This window comes from Chaetura pelagica, unplaced genomic scaffold (assembly GCF_000747805.2).
Source record: "Chaetura pelagica isolate M959 unplaced genomic scaffold, ChaPel_1.0 scaffold1048, whole genome shotgun sequence".
Taxonomy (NCBI): domain Eukaryota; kingdom Metazoa; phylum Chordata; class Aves; order Apodiformes; family Apodidae; genus Chaetura; species Chaetura pelagica.
The window spans coordinates 368069-385618 of NW_009954300.1; the positions used below are offsets into that span (position 1 = coordinate 368069).

Genomic DNA, 17550 nt, shown 5'->3' on the forward strand with positions numbered 1-17550 from the left:
AGCTCCCCTGAAGGCTGCCGGGCCGGCTCGGCTGGGACACCTCCTGCACCCCCTGAACCTTGTGCCAAGCCATGAAACCCCTCACGTCTGGCAGTTTGCCAAGGAGAGGCTACAGGAAAGCGACCGAGGAATCAGTCTACTGGGAGCACATGAAGGGGGTGTCACCAGTCTGAGATGGGGAATTTGACAATTATACTGAACATACATTTTTATATATTTCTAAGACACGGGCAGAAATCAATTAGAGCAATGTCCATACGAGATCAGATCTGGGCCCCATCTTACCTTATATCCTGCTCTTTGGCAGAGCCCCAAACCAGGGGAAGATAACTAAAATTATGGAAGTGTTTCTCCCAGCCTCAAATGGGTTGTGACACATGGGCTTTGGTGAGGGACTCCATCCACCAGTGGAGTTGTGGCAATAAAGGAGATCTTTTGTACAATGCCATGAATCCCAGGGCTGTCATGATGTCTCATCCAGAGAAAATCTGGTGGGAAAGGCTGAATCCATGTAACTGGATTAGAAAATAATAATAAATCAAATAAATACTTTGGGTTGAAAGGGACCTTTAAAGATTGCCTAGTCCAATTTATCTTTGAATAGACCAGGTTGCTCAAAGCCCCATCCAACCTAACCTTGAACACGTCCAGTGATGGGGCATCCACAATTTCTTTGGACAATCTGTCCCAGTGTTCCACCACCATCATTATAAAAAATTTCTTCCTCATATGCAATTTTGGTTGTATCTGTTCAGGTGAGAACTTCTTATGTATAGAGAGAGGAGCAGAGTATTCCCTTAGGAACACACACATCTGTATACCACTGCTCTTGTTTGGGTCGATTTCTACTTTTCATGCTTTTGTACTGAAGCCAAATTCTTCAATTAAAACTACCTGTTTGTATGAGATACACTCAATGGGATCAATTTTTTTTGGATATGACTTCCAAGGAGTTATTCTTGTTTTATAGCAACTTGATGAAAAAATCGAATGAAGCTCCATCTTACAGAAGGTTCTGTCAAAACACCTAGGTCCTAAATTCTGCCTTCCATTAACAATGTGCATTTTAATCAGGTGCTTGAAATGTATAGCTTAATGCAAATTATATGTGCATATGATATATGCCAAGCCTATCTATACCTGTTTGAGGGAGCTTAAAAAAACTCTGCACTTCTCTCTTGGATGTTAACAGGAAAGCATGGAGAAGGCAGAACATGGACACTATGTATATCCCAGAATTTGGTGTGTGCTCAACGCAGAAGGGATGAAGAGAGGAAATAACAGCAGATTTATGCCTTTGCAGAACCAGCCAAGCTGGGACAGCCTCACAGTTTGCTGCCTTTGGCCCTCAGAGGTTGTTCCAGCTTTATGTTTCACTAATACACATTACCAAAATGCTGCCTGGGGCCAAGAAACTACCAGCAGGACTGATTAAACCAGCCACTGGAAAAATCCCCAGGAAGCTAGTCAAAACACAGCATTTCCAGCTCTGAAACGTGAGCTGTATTCATTCCTACAACTGACTCCTGGGTTTGGTTGTTTTAAATTATATGTTCATAAACACACGTGCACAGCAGCCCGTGACCCTGAGGTGACAGTGCAACATGTAGCTCTTCCAGCCAGGGCTCTAAAGCCCTGTGCACAGGTAAGGAAGGTGTTACTGGCTGTGCTCTACTGACATGCAGGTATTTGCTGCAGGACGTATCACAATGACAGGGGCACCAGTAGGTGTAAATGTGACCACATCATTAGGCAACCTCCACTTTCCTTCCAAGCTTTCTATTCTTCAAAATTTTCTCTGAGTAAAGGGCTCATTTGTGAATATGATGAATGGCTCCTGAAATGGCTTGCACAGCAGGATGCTTACAATAAAATGGGTTTGGAGCAGACAAGGCAGCATTATTATTCCCTGCCTGCCTGGCTTCTTGCCAGCCTCCTGCTGCCTTCTGTCTCACATCACAGGAGGCTGGAAAAATTCCCCTGGGATTGATTAACATGAGAGAGTTCGTGTGAAAAACGGAGGCAGTATGAAGGAGAGAGGTAATGGCTGGAGGGAGAAATCAGGCTTGCAAGGACTGACACAAGCAGTTAAGTGCCTGGAGAGATGGGAGAGCAACGAGAGTCAGTGCAACAGCAAACGGGAAGGAAATCCCAGGCAACACCTTCTCTCTATGGGTGCTCCAGCCTTCCCACAGAAATGCTGCATCTCTATGAGAAAGTTTCAGAGTGGCAAGGAGGGCCATCTGCCCGGGAGAGGTGTCTGTCAGGAAGCTGGTGAAGCGCTCCAGGGCAGGAACTGGGCACATGGACATGTTTCCAAATAATTCCCAGGAATAGTTCAGGAGCAAGGATGGCCCAGAGGTTATTCTCACCAGGTCATACAGCCACCATGGTTTGGAGGCTGAGGCTTCAAGAGCAGAGTCAGGTAACAACATGTCAGGTGGCCTCCATGCCCAGGAGGCCACATTTAATTTACTGCAGCTGAAGCATCTTGGGAAACAAAGGTTTTCTTCTGTATTTTATACTACAGTTTACAGTCCATTTATACTGCTACTCACCACAATTATAAGATTCCTGAAAATAAGAAGACTTTTAAAAAATTGAACTAGAAAAATTATTAAAGCAAATCTTAAACTTGATTTTTAAAAATGTATTTGTGAGGGGAAGGTTTTTTTTACAGCCCTGGACAAAAATCATGTTCCTGTTGAAGCCCAAGGTTTGTCTGACAGGTATTGTCAGTGACCAGATTTACTCCCTGACTCTGGGACACAGCAAGAAAAGTCCAGGAGTCACCATGCACCTCCTTGGTTTATTTATCTAAATGTCAAGTACTGAAACAGTCTTGGAGGAAAGATGTTAAACACGTAGCTACCAAGTTACAGTGCCAAGAGTGTAGTTTGCTTCTTCCGCATGAAGTTGGACTTGGCCAAACTCTTGCCTTGCATCAAAAACAGAGCTCATCCTTCAGTTTTCACTTTATTTCTCATTGCTGTTTGCATTTTATTTAATCCATATGTACTTTTGCAATTTGTCATCTAAGAGACACGCTTTCATGGCTTCCAAATTCCTAACAGATTCTTTAAAAATACCTATTGTGCCTCATTTGGCAGACAAGTAATACCTGCTTGACCATCTGTATTTATGTAGTTATTCCACCCAAGTACACAAGACTTCCTTTCTCACCATTTAGAATGAGAAGTATTTGTACTGTTGAATAGATTAATTTTTATTTTGTTGCCCGATGTCCATGACCCGGATTTGAGTTATAAACCTGTCATGTGTCAGGGCTCATTATCTACTGGTTGCATAAGCTATTGTTAGCAGGATAAATTTAGAATTCATCTGAAAATCACAATTAATCATTTGACTAGCTCTACAAATATGGTCAGCTAACATCTACTGTCTCCAAGTTCATGTATATTTAAGTTTGTTGCCAGATTACCTTCTGAGTTTTAGCTGCCTTGATCTGTGTTATAATCAGAAATATCTCATTTTAGAATCAAACTACTCTGTATAGTTAGCTTACTAACCCAGGTGTGTTGGCATGCCCATTAAAGACTATCATATTCTAAATACATGCATAGACAAAAAAGTAGCAAGATCTGAAATAATTACTATTTATGTCCTGCTGTTGTTTTCTCAAAAACCCCAGTATTTTATGCTTCTATATTGTTTTCAAGATGATTAAGCTGACTCCTAAGATGTTTTTTCAAAAATGTTTTTGTTTTCCCAAGTGCAATAATGCTTCAGGACTATTTCCATCTTGTAGTAATAGTCCTGTTTATTCTGGAACATCTTGGTTTATATTATGCCTCTGTGTCACAAAATCTATTGAAATCAGGCAAAACACCAACCTCTCTGCCAAAGTCAATAAAATTACTACTTGTTGAAGAAAACAGTAAACAACAGAACTTCATAATTATGTCATTAACACATCCTTTGTCAACAGTTGGGAAATCTGGAACCTTCAAGAAAAATAAAGAAAACAAAAAAATGCATTCAGCTTAGTTGTAGAATTAATTACACATAAATTTCTAATGAGATATGGTTAGAAATGCAAACAATTTTTATAGCAGCATTAGCTGCACAGCAGCATAGCAGCACTAGTTCACCGTGTAGCTTTGGATGCTGGATTTTATCCATCCATCAGATGGACACATTTTAAAGCTTCTTTAATGCTGAGAGTCAGTTTGCTACAACAGGCCCTTTGCAACTGGTACACAGATCTGAGCTGATCTTGAGTCCACTTCAGGAGTTCAGTTCAGTACATTTGGGAACTCTCAAGGGATTTTGTCCTACCCTGTATTTTCAGCTGTGAGCCAAATTCTCCTGCTCTTTGTGTTCAGAAAACTCCTGGGATGTTGCCCCAAACCACCTCTTGCTTTGTGCTAGCACAAGCTTTTGCACATCCATTTGGTAGATAAAAAAGAACCTATTAATGGGTTCATTTTTTGTCCTGATCAGTACAAATGTGTGACAGTATAAACTTCTGCAGAGAACAGTGCAGCCACGAGTGGCGTATGTTTATTCATCTGTCAGTGCCAACAAAGCAGCACATAAAGCACTAGAAAACACAGCAGCAGGCTGAAATGCAATGAACAGATACTGTCTGAAAGTGGCATGATATGGGCAAAACTGAACTTACTAAAGTAGTTCTCAGATTGCTGTCAGAAAATGAAGAGGTGGAAGGGAAGGGGTTTTCTGATTTCTAGATTTATCAAAAAGCAAATGAACACTACAGAGATGTGCTTTGCCAGAAGCTACAGATGGCATGTAGCAGTGCATGCTAGGCTTTACTGGGGCTAATGTATATTAAGGAAGGCTACTGACAGCCCACGCCAGGCTTGAGAAGTCTGGCTACAGCAGAAAATGTTATACCACCTTTTATCCATGCTTTTCACTTTAAATCAGCATTTATGGCATTCTTAATGTCTTCCCCTCATCCACGAAATTCTGCTGGGTTTCACAAATGTCAAACATAAATTAAGAATAATTTGTTAAATTAATAATCGCCTTATCCTGAAAATGGGTTCTTCTCACCATGTGCACTATCACAACGCGCCACTAGATGGTAGAACAGGATTCTGCCTGAACAGTTCTGCAGCCATTCTGCATGTCTGGATAAAACCCTTCCAGTAAAGCAACTAAATTCAATCTGGCTGAAGATTCACAAGTCTACAGTGTAATTTAGAATTCTTATTCCAAGCGCGTACATCATATTCTTTGTTTTTTACAGTTAATACTTATATTCCAGAACTCTGTCTTCAGCAGTGACTTTCCAAGGTGTATTTACAGAACAAGGCACACACCAGCAAACCGTACAGGGTGGGTCCCACAGCTACCTAGTGAACACCTACAAAGTGATAAGCTATGCAAATTAAGCCACAAGATTCTTTTGTAGATTGTGATCACCCGTGGGAATCACACTGCCTGGCAGGCAAGAGCAGCTAGGAGAAACTTCTGCTCTGCAGCATCCTCCAGAGGAGCTGCTGCCTCTCTGGGAAGGGCTGCCTTCCCTCTCACTCACAGAAAGGCACACAGAAATGTGGGGGATAGAGGACGTGCCTGCCTGCCCTTCAGTGGCTTTCACAGGGATCAAGGAGAATTACAAGAGTTTTTATGCATGCAGAAGAAGAAAATTAAAATTCAAGGCAGCAAGGGTACTAATAAGCAACATAATAGATCAGAACTAACTAAGCTGCAATAAGTAAATGAAATAAAGGCAGTGTAAAATGCCTAGAATTTATTTTTTGAATCATGCTGATTGGAAGGGACCTTGAAGATCATCAAGTCCAACCATAACCTAAATCCTCCTACCATAACCTGATTTACCCATTCAGTGCTTAAATCACATCGCTAAGCACTGTATCTCTATTTCTTTTAAATGCTTCCAGGGAGGGTGACTCCACCAGCTCCCTGGGCAGCCTGTTCCACTGTCCAACGACTCTTTTGATAAAGAAATTCTTTCTAATATCCAGTCTAAACTTCCCCTGGCACAGCTTCAGGCCATTGAAATACATTCAAATACTGATAGAGTGTCTCAGAAAATCTAACTTGTTTTAACTGCAGAATTTAACACCTCTTTGGATATGACAGAAGAGTGGCACATGCAGTAAAATATGGCTGGAGGATTTTTACCAGAGGGCAACATTAAAGAGTCATTTCCAAAGTCTTGTAGACAAGGCAAAGAGGTGCCACAGAAATCAGGGAAAAGGAACGATACAACTTAGTGTTGTTCTTAGAGAGCCAAAAGATAAATACATGGAATAAAAAATATACTAACAGGTCCAAAGAGGAAAGATTTAAAACATCAGAGCACATGAGCAAATAAAATGATGAAGAGATACTAGAAAGCCAACAGAGAGCTAACAAAATGGTCAGAAAAATGCAGGCTCTTACATCACAGGAAACTACCTGTGGACAGCTATTTGGCAGGTGAGAGATGTTTAATATGGGAGGAAGAAAAACATTTCCCTCACCTAGATTTGCCAAAGTTACGGCAGGCTGCTGAATAGCACTGTGGACAGAAAGGACCCGTGCAATAGGGTCTCCCCTGCCAGATAAGTATTAACTTAATCATCCACTCTGGCTTATCTACGAACACAGAGCTCAGGACTTCCCTGAATTAATCCCTGTTTGGACTGCATAGGGGATTAGGATGGGAAAAGAACATAATGAATCATCAAGATTTTTTCCATTGCTGCCACAAGCAACAATATTGCAAATATTCTGAACACTCTTTTAAAAAGTGTTTTGCCTTCTGTTGGAAGGCTTTTCCAGAATCTCATACTGACTCTTCATGTTCAGTATGAGGTAAATTCATTGATTATATGCAGTAATCCCTGTGGTAAAACTGTCTTTTAGTATAAATCTCTGACTTCCCTGTGTCTACTCCCTCGTACATCAGTCTAGCAGTATTACCTTCAGCTACTCTAAAATTTGCTGAGCTATCCCACCCCAGTTCTTTCAGTCTAAGAAAATGAGTTCTCCCTGACCCTTAATCATCCAGGTAGTTTTGAGTTAATCTTCTGCAAGCGTTAGTAAATGAGGCTGCTGCACAAGGCTCCAGAGGAAGCTCACTCACTCCTCACACAGGGGCACTAGTACTTGGTTGTCTCTGTTGGAGACACGTCTCCCTGGGGGCAGCCAGGAATCCTGCTGGTCTCTCCCACAGCCTTGTCAGACATTATAATAAACCCCACAGTTTTGTCCTTTTTATTTTCCATAGAATGGGACTCAGTATACTGACAATTCTTATTTTTTTCAGTAATAATATTATTTTCTGTTTAAAAGCTGTCAGATACCTAATTTCTAACAAATCAGTGTTTCACATCAGTTTTATATCCTTCCAGAATCATCAAGTACCAGACCAAATACCTTGCAGAACCTGGAAGCATGTTACAGTGACAATTATTATTATTGGCCCAATCTTTTGATCATCACTGCTCAAGCATCAGCTAATCAACAGAAACAAACTCCCTAACCACCCTGTAGCTTGACATCAATGATATTGTTCTAATTTAACTTTCTAACAAGAGGGTTCTGCATCAGTCACCCCATCTTTTTTCTTAGGAATAGTGATAAATGGATAGGCCTAAATTTCCATAACATCAGACACCTGGATCTTGACCAGCGTTTCAAAGATGAGGAGCAATCACTGTTTGTATTGAGAGCTGCTTTATCAGCCCTGTCCAAACTGAGTTTGCTGGGTATGAAAACTGATATAAAAGCTTTAGCAGATGTGACTCAACACTCCCCTGAGCCCTGCTGGAGTGGAATGGATTTGTTACACAATTAACATATTAATAGTTTCCTGCTTTTTCCCAAATATAAAATATAATATTGGCCATTCCTGCCTTTTTTTTTTTTTTTCTTTTTTTTTTTCTTTTTTTTTTTAGCTGATTCCCATAATTTCTGTCTATTCATTTTGGTATAATCTCTCTTCTTTCTTCCGTGTTTCAAAAATGCACTGCTTTGGCCTGCAAGGCTCTAGACCATATACTGGTCCTTTGGTCTATCTAACTTATCCTTTGTCAGCAATAGGCTGCCTTCTAATTCATATTCATTATTACCAACTTCTCCATTCTCCCATTCGTTACAGAATCTTTATCTTCTGTCACTTTCTCTCCAAGCCAAACTGATTTTCCAAGCAAAATAACTCTCTTCTTCAGTAGTGGGCTTTTTTGGTGCTCTTCATCAGTAAACAGTCTACCTGCTGAAATTCTTCCCTGCAGAGATTTGATTCAGGATTGGTTTCAGCTTATGAGATTAGCCCCATGGAAGTACTATCTATATTTAAAGTGCTTGATATCACGTCAGAGTGCAACCCACTACCAAAATGTTCCAAAATACTTTTAACCTCAGCAGAGAGATAAGTTATATGGACTGAAAAATCAAGAGTCTTTTCCAATTTTGAATTGCAGAGCCCACAGCTAGAACACTGTATATAATTCACTGTACATCTATACCAGACATCTGACACCTGAAAAGACTTGGAGGAGGAAAAAAATATCCATCAGGCTGAGAGCATTTTTTAAGAATGCTTTAAATAATTAAATTATTTTATCTAACTGACAAATGGAAAAGGAGAGGGAGCAGACAAATGTCTATATATATATTTTAGGGAGACACATTGCTTACAGGGTTTAAGTAGAAAATGGGGAAGAAGGAAGATAGAGAAAAAGAATACCAAGATATATTGGATGGGGGGGCAGGGGGTTGCTTGGTTTATTTAGACTGAACCAAGAATTTATTTGCCATTTATACATCAAACAGTTTTTCTTGGGCATGGAGGATGTGGAGACAACAAGCAAATAGATACTGCATTATTTTATCTGTCCCTTTTTCTTATATTCCTTATATTATTTATATTAAAGGCACTGGCTATTCAGGCAGCTAAACTAATCAAGGTGGCCTGAACCCTCAGCACTGCTTGTCTGGATCGGGGTGGAGGGTGCGGTGTTGTAAGAGTCATGCACTACATAGAGAGTAGGAAGCACAGGTAGTCTCACACAGGATAAATTTTCCTGGATTGGACACTGCTCATTTAATTCCATGACAGACTCTTACAAGATCAGAGGGTCTCTCACCAGCTGCTTTAGAAACACTGCCATGTAATATAGAAAAAAACCAACCACTGTCAGTTCCACAGACTCTGCCACTGGACTTTGATCCTACAAGACCTGTACAGTCTACACACATTTTAGTTGTGTCATTGCAATATCCCCATAAAACAAACCCTAGAAGACTTGCATAGCTCTGCTATGGTCTTTTTCCTTAATTTGCACCCACTGTTCAACTCCATTGCATTGAAGAGGGATTAATTTCTGTACCAAAATCATAGGTTACTGTTTTCTCCTTGCAACTTCAGTCAATGACAACTCTTACAAGATCAGATTACAGATTCAACATAACTAATGAGATAATTAATTTTATTGTCTTAAACCTTACCTTGGAGGTACTCAGCCTTTGCTGAGCATCTCTAAAGCACTCTCAAAGCCATAGGATGAAGGCCCAGGCACACTCGGCCTCTGCTGTACTAAAAGGCTTAAGGCACCATAGAGCAATGCATTTGCAGGAGTTGGAGCTCTTTCAAGGCTGAGTCCAAGACCATACCAGAGCACACACACAAGGCCTGGACCTTCACAGATCTTGTCACATTTGGAAATGCAAGGTGCCATTCTGCAGACTGGTGGCTTAAGCTCCTCTAATCACCTTGGAGATTCCCATTCCTGTGACACCCTGCTGTGATGTCTAAGAGTACTAAGAGTGTTTTGGTAGCCTGGTCTGAAGAGAAGTGGATAATTTTTGTGCTTCAAAAGCCTGCATACATTTGGGAGGGCTCTACTCCAGTGACAGAATTAATATAACACAACGTGCTAAAAATCAAATTTAGCATATTCTTGATGATACCTGGGCATTCTGCTAGAGTCCTGGGAGACTCAGCATCCTGTTCTCAGCTCCCTGAGGTGCTTGCAGAATGGCCTCACTCTGCCTAGGAAAGCTTCACAGGCAGCCATGCAGGTGCTCTCACCCTTCAGAGCATTCTGCACCAGGTATGTTTTGTACCCACAAACACATATTCTTGGCAGTGTCCAATAGACAGTACAACCAGTCATCATTTCAAATTAATTAGCTACTAATCTTAAGGGCAAGCTTATACATTAATAACTATCACAAGAGTGATGCTAACAAGCTTACAGTTACATCAGATTTAAAAGCCATTTACAGATATTGAAACTAACAGAATCAGTAATACTATTTCATTGTGTTCTGAAGTATTAATTATGTTATTTTAATGTAACGAATGAGCCTATTCTATTAATTTTAAAAGTTTCTATCACCCTCGAGGACAGGCACATTCAACATTCAGCAACCAGGGACTGAAGGTATCTTGCGTGTGCAGTCCATGCTGTGCTCACAAGCTCAAATGTGAACAAAGCCAGGGAGGAGGCTGCCAGACCGGGCAGCAGCTGTATTTGTAACGTAGCAGTGAAAGAAGGAGCCATCCTTTCCACAGCTTTAAACTTGGACTGCCTCCAGGAGCCTGCAGCAGCAGGCAGACCTCAGCTCTTCTCTTGCTCATTGTACAGAAAGCCAGGGTTGAAAATCCTCCTTGAACTGCGAGGCAAACTGTGTGAGCACATCAGACTCTGCTGCCAACGTTTTGCAGCAGTGCAGCCCCAGGCCAGTTAAAAGACTAACACTTTGCTACCGTTCTCACATGCATTTCCCCATCCTGGAGGCTTCCTCATGTATTCCCACCCTTGGCTGGCCTCCCACGACTTGATTCACAGTAGTAACATCTGCCAGGGAGCAAACTCAGCCAAATTTGTCCCCTGCCTCCACACCTATCACCTGTCAATATCAGGTATACAGGACACTTCATCCCCATTTCCAACCTGAGAAGCCCAAGGCTCCATCTGCCCCTCCTGCAGGAAAGCAGTGGATTCAGCCTTCTGAATCTACAGGGTCTCAGAGAAGATCCAGCTCATCCTTTTCTCATCACCTCTGATGCTGTGTAGGCTGCTGACCTTCTCCCACAGCTCCTGGTCACATACTTTCCACCTATGCCCACCTCCTGCAAGCAAGGAGCTTGCACCTCCCAGCCCCAGCAAGGGGCCCCAGGCACTGCATGGCTGCAGCTTCCCAGATGATGCTGGGAACAGTCACCCACAGCACACCCCACAGCTGAGCATCTGCAAATTGCTGCACCCACTAACTATGCCCAGGAGCTGCACTCCCAGCCAGCTCTTCCACTGGCATCTCCACAGCAGCTGCTGCAAGGCTGCCTGGCAGCCATAACAGGGCTCACCTGGGAGAAAAAAACCCCACCAGTAGCCTCTGTTCAGGAGCAGCTCACAGAGCTTGCTAGAAGAAGCAAGCTCTTCTAGCTTCTAGCTCTTCTAGTTCTTCTAGCAGAAGCTCCTAGAACCTGCTAGAAGCAGCAACAGACTCCCATAGCTATCCCTTCCCCATGGCAGCACCAGATGTACCTCAGAGGGCTCCCAGCAGTCACAGAAGCTTCTAGAAGACCTGGAAGCAGGGCCAGAAAGCTGCTGCAGTAGGTGCTGTGAAATGCCTTGGCTGCCTCTGCCAGCTGTGCTCTGCAGCTGGGGAGGAGGGCAGAGTCCCACCCACAGGCCTCCAACATTCAGCACAAGGTTTAGCTCTTCCATCTGACTGAAGACCAACTTGTCCACAACAGAGTACAATCACAGAAACTATTTAAAGCAAAAAAACCATGGGATTTCACCAAGCTTCCATGGCACAGGAATTGTGGAGAGCCTCTGCCTTGTTTGCTAATAAAATCACTGAGCCCAAGATGAAGGTGCAGCACAGATGGTCCTCCAAGTGGTCTGTCCTGTGCCTGCCACCTGCCACCGTCCTGCAAGGCTTGGCCACAAGGACATGTGCCCTGGCACCGCAGCACTCACAGCCTTTGCTGCTGCAGCACCTTCCAGCTTCAGGAAATCACAGCCTCTCCAGCCTCCGGGAGGGAGGGAAGGATGTCACTGCTGCCTCACCCCACAAAACAGCCAAAGCTCTCCCCTCCTGTGCTGGTTGCTGCACTGTTTCCATAGACAAGGTTCCCCATGGCAGTGGCACTCACCCCACACTGCTGGGCTCTCCCCTCCCACTGGGACCACCTCCCCTGGCCCCCAATTTGGGGCTGAAGAGCCCCAGTGTGAGGTAGCTGTGATGGCCTTAAACTAGAGCAGGGTGGATGCAGGTTGGATATCATGAAGAAGCCCTTACAAAGAGGGTGAAGTGCTGGAACAGGTTGCCTAGAGAGCTGGTAGAGGCCCCATCCTTGGAAACATTGAAGGTCAGGCTTGACAAGACAACCTGAGCTAGTGAAAAAGGCCCCTGTGCACCGCAGATCCCTCCCAACATCACACATCCTGTGACTCTATGATTTTAGGATCTGTGGGTGTGCCCAGCCCCAGGTGAGGAGGTGTGGGTGTGGCAGGGAGGGGCCCAGGGCTGGGTGCTATAGGGAGGTGCCTGTGCAGGGCTGCAGCTGTGCCTGGGCTGCTCTGGGGCTCTGCTGCTTCCCCTGGTGTTTCCCAGGATGGCTGGTCTGAGGGTGGACTGCGGCTTGCTCCTAGAGCCTGTGGGCTTTGTTAAGGTTCTCGAGTTGGTGAGTGGGGTTGGGGAAGCACAAAGTGAAGCCTCATTCTTTTCTTGGGGCTGTTTTTTTTTGCCTTTCTCAGAACTGGTTTTGTTCCTGTGTCTTACCTGGGTGGATCTGAAGGAGTGGTGGGCTCACAGGGGGCTGCTTGCTGCCTCGTGTCGCTGGTAGTTGGTGCTCAATGTGAGGCTGCTCTCCAGCCAAGCCCTCTAATAGGGAAGGGTGAACATCGTTCTGCAGATACACAAAATCCATCTGTTAATTATTAGTTTGTCATAAAAACTTGTGCTGCTGTGTATTCTGATTATTGGGGGTTTAGGAGTTTGCTAGTGAACAAAGCCAAGTGAAAATGAGCTACTTAGAGTGTCAAGTTGATGTGCAATGCTCTGAGCATGTACCTTCTAGCCACTCTACAGCTTTAGGTGGCTGAGATTCCTAAAAATACTTTCCTTACTAACTGTAAGAGGTACTGTTCTGGCTTTTAGCATTAAAAAAAAAAACACGAAAAAACAAAAAAAAAAACGAAAACCACACACCAAAAAAAAACCCAAACCCAGAACAAAATAACCAAAACAAACAAAAAAACCCCACCTTTTGCTGTAGACCTAAGAAAAACGCAGACAAAAGGAACTTTCAAATGGGCTTTTGTTAGTGGTGTTGCTTGTGGTTTTTTGAATTACAGAAACTCAACATTTTTATTAGCTCTTGACATCACTTCATGCTTTACTATTGCAAACTTAGTCTGTGTTTCTTGCCCTTATTAGCTGTTTCAGCTGAATGTTGTGTTCATTGCCTTTGAGCTCCAGTGGCATGCATTAATATGTCTATGTATCACTTCCTATAGCTTTCTTCCATCTTTGCTTTTGCCATGTGTGGAGGCTTTCAAGGTGTAACTACCTTTCTGGTTTCCTGCAAAGGTGTGGTAAACAAAACTGTTACAGCTGCTTTTGCTTATCCATTCAGGTGAGTATTAGCTCTTCACTTGTCGCTTGTAAACCAATTATGTATTATTGACACTTTTCACCATACGTCTCTTTGTGAATATGTATTTACTGTCTGTATCTGAATGAACATCTGACACCTCTGGGTCACTCTGTAGTAGCGATAAATAAATAAATCTTTAATTGTAGTTGCCCAAAGCATTGTGGTTGTCAGTGCCCTATAGAAGGAAGCAGGTTGAAAGGGCAATAGGCTGTACTACTGTTTTGTATTACTCTGCCTTAAGCTCTACTCCAGCATTGCATCAGTGCTACAGAAGGTCGTTAATAAGCAAAATAATACAACTACTTTTAACAGATTATTTCTTCATTAATTAGTAGTTGCTGTGGGGGCCTGGTTAAGATTATTTTGGATGTGCCATTATAGTAGCTTTTTTTAAAGACTGAATGGCAAATACTTTTCAACTTATTCCACTGTGATCTTAGTGTGAGGGTGTTTAGTACATTAAGACTAGATCCTCCACTATCATCATAGTCCTCTTGTGGAGACACACTCCTTTGCTGGAGCACAAGGAGCAAGGCTTCCTCTTTGTTCTCACAGCTGCACAATTACAAGTGCAGAGTCTGTGTTCCATATGGGTTGAATAAGCATAGGTGTAAGTATAGAAATGGATTCAGGGGCCAGCTAGTAAAAACTACTACTGAAGTATAGAATGTGGTTGCAAAACCCAGCATTGTAACAACACTTGGATGGGAGAGTGGGAATCCAAAATGATTCAGCAACTGAATGGCTGCAGGTTTTATTAACTTTCTTGAGCTTGCATTTTCTCATAGCTGTAGTGCAACTCATTGCCTTTTAAGTCCTGATTCCCACATTTAACTGCCAGTCTCTAAAATAATGTAAAGTCTGCTTCCGAGTGGGGTTTTCTTTCTTCAGTTTCTCTATAGATAAATTTCTTCTCCTGAAGCTGCTCTTGCACATCTCAGTGTAGGATGGGGGGAAAAAAAAAATCTCCAGTTGTCTTGACAAGTCTTTGCTTTGTATAACTGATAGATTATACAAAATAGAAAATGTCCTTTAGGGTAAACTTACACAACCAGAATGCTGAAGCGCTGTTATTGTGAAGCATGGCTATATGAAGTTTCGCGCTTCAGCATTCTGGTTGTGTGTTATTGTGAAGCATGGCTATATGAAGTTTCCACTGTACAGCAGACTAACTACATGAAGGATATAATCTTTGCAGGTTGGATACTGTTGTATTTAATGCACCAGACCCAAAACACTGTGGTGGCACTTGGACTAACATCTCTCTTGCGGGCGACTTCTCCTCTTCTGCACAGTTCTTTGTTGCATTTGCGGTGTTGGTGTTCCTCTACTGCATTGCTGCCCTCGTGCTGTATATTGGATATAAGCATATTTATCAGCAAAACAGCAAGCTCCTACTAACTGTGAGTAACACTGAGATGTTTTCATGTTTTGCCTTTGAAACCCTGAAGAGATCAGAATTACTGCAAATACAAGAATATCTGAACATATTATGAATATTCAATGGCTTGAAAAGTTAGATGGAGCACAAACACAAGTATGTCAGACTAGTCACTTCAGCACTCAAGCAGAAAAGGGGACCCAAAGCCCTTGAACATCCATGCTATTGTACATAATGCAGTTATTGAAGCAGAGTGAAATAAAGTTCTACCTTCTTGGGTAGATGTTTTCACCACAACTTTTCATTTGTGATGTGTATTTGAATATACAGCTCTTCTGTAAATGGGTCCTCCTCTGTCAGTGCCTGGGAATTTTCCTTGTGTAAAGCACCTGCTGTGCAGATGCAACTGGCAGAGAGAAATAGTTTTCTGCTGAATTTTATTACCTCAAATACCAAAGCCCTGATTCTCAGAATGAGAAATTTTGGAGCATGCCCAGAAACAGACCTAGTGATCCAGATTTAAATCCTCTGCCCTTTTCCTACTGTCATCCCCGCTTTACTAAGCCTTGTCTTAAACATCTATAACATAAGTGCTAGGTGTCTAATTTTTAGAAACTAATATATTGAAAAAGATAACATTGCTAATGTTTGATAGATGCAAAAGATGATTTTGTAGCAGGTAACATTTTTTTTGTAATTACAACATTGTTAAAGGCTAAATTTGCTTGTGATCATTAGCACCAATGCAGTTATATTTGTGTTATAACTGATACTGTCTCTGCCTTGCTTTCTTATGTACATTCGTGCAAGTCTTGTTTTAACCTAATAGTGAGTATTTTGCTCCTGTAGGACTTGAGTATCACTGTCATAATAGCCTTTCTGTGGCTGGTCAGTACTTTTGTTTGGGCAAAGGCACTTGCTGACATCAAAATGTCCACGGGGGCCAGTGCTGTTTCAGGAATCAAATCTTGCAAAACACCAGGAACAACTTGTCGTTTTGCTTCTGTGACCAGCATGGGAACTCTGAATGTGTCTGTGGTATGTATGCCTGCTGCCATATGGGTACAATGAATGTGTTATAAAATAGCCAATGGCACCTGAGAGCCCTGTTCTGCTGATTGCATGTGTTGCTTTATGTGTTAAGATTGCCTTATGGGTATCAGTCGTTCAGGCCCATTAATACTGTGGTAAAACAACAGAAGGAAACTTACTACTTCAAAAAAATTAAGAGAAACAACTTGTAGGATCTGTCTCTACATCTGTTAGATGCAGCATTTCCAGACACATTTGAGTATCTGTATTACTTCTGCCTGTAGCCAAGAAGACATTTAAATATGTTACTGAGCTGCCCAAGTGGTCTGACTCACATGAACAAGGTGGGAACTACACTTCCTGCTCAGCCTTTTGGTGCTGAACTTGGCTTTTTAGTCAACTCTGAGCATTTTTACATGTCAAATAGATGTTCTTTGTAATACAGTGATGCAAAGCTCATGTTCATAGAAAGAGCTCCTCACAGCAGGGCAAATGAGGCTTATTGTAAGATCTTTCTGGTGAATCTTGCTTTTCAAAACTCTGGCTGTTACTCATTGGCCCAGTAAAAATGAATCATGTGCTCTGGATGTGCATATGCTGAGGTGCTGACTGGCTGAAAATTATTAGTCTAATTCCATGCACAGGATAGAGTAAGTTGATTATCTGATTTCCAAAGAATTCTGTTAAAAAACCTTGTAATAGTCTAAAGTGTGTGGAAATGTCTTGTCTGAATCAGAGGGATGCCAAAGATAGTTGTTGTTTCTAGCTTGCCTTGAAGTCTTATTCTGGCTTAAAAACAAACAAAAAAACCCAAACCCAAAAAACTAAATCTAAAACTCAATCTTACCTGTTGGTTTGTTTTTGTTTGGTGTTTTTGTTGTTGTTTTTTTCTTGACCTGCAGGTATTTGGCTTGCTTAATATGATTTTATGGGGAGGAAATATTTGGTTTTTATACAAGGACACCAGCCTGTACCACCAAGCAAACAGAATTTCTTGAAATCCAGGAGTATATCCAACTCGAAGAGGAGTATAAAAACGAGGTGTTACTTTGAAGTGTTTCCATTTTTACATCATACTGCCAAGAACATGGACACATTAGAATTTATTTCAGTAATAACTAATAATACTTAATTCAAATTCCTGTTCTGTATTATGGCTTGACATAAGGTCTTGAATTCTCCAATTGCAATATGTTATGCCTTTCAAAGTTGTGCAGCTTTTTATTACAGTTTCTGAAGAGCTAAATGTTGAGGTTATCTGGATGCTGACCCTTTAGGTTCTTAAATTAGCCTTGTAGGAGGGATGGTTGAGAAGCAACTGCATTTGCTTATTACTACAGCTGCTTTAGTTCTTGGCTGAAAAACTAAATGTAAATGCCACTAGGGCATATGAAAATGCAGTTCACTTTCTTCCTATCACTGATACTACTACAAAAACCATCTGAGTGTATGACTTGCAGCTCTGTCAGAGTTACAGACCATGACATGTAGATTTCCAGATAACCCATCCGGATTATTG

The 17550-nt window shown here is 42.0% G+C and overlaps 1 protein-coding gene across 1 annotated transcript; it reads left to right on the forward strand.

Annotated features, from left to right (window-relative positions):
• The first annotated feature begins 12574 nt into the window (after positions 1–12574).
• Positions 12575–17029, forward strand: SYPL1 (synaptophysin-like 1). Its single transcript, XM_010003841.1, has 5 exons — positions 12575–12643; positions 13479–13597; positions 14817–15021; positions 15849–16037; positions 16934–17029. Exons 1-5 carry the CDS (start codon positions 12575–12577, stop codon positions 17027–17029), a joined length of 678 nt encoding a protein of 225 aa, XP_010002143.1.
• Positions 17030–17550: the final 521 nt, after the last annotated feature.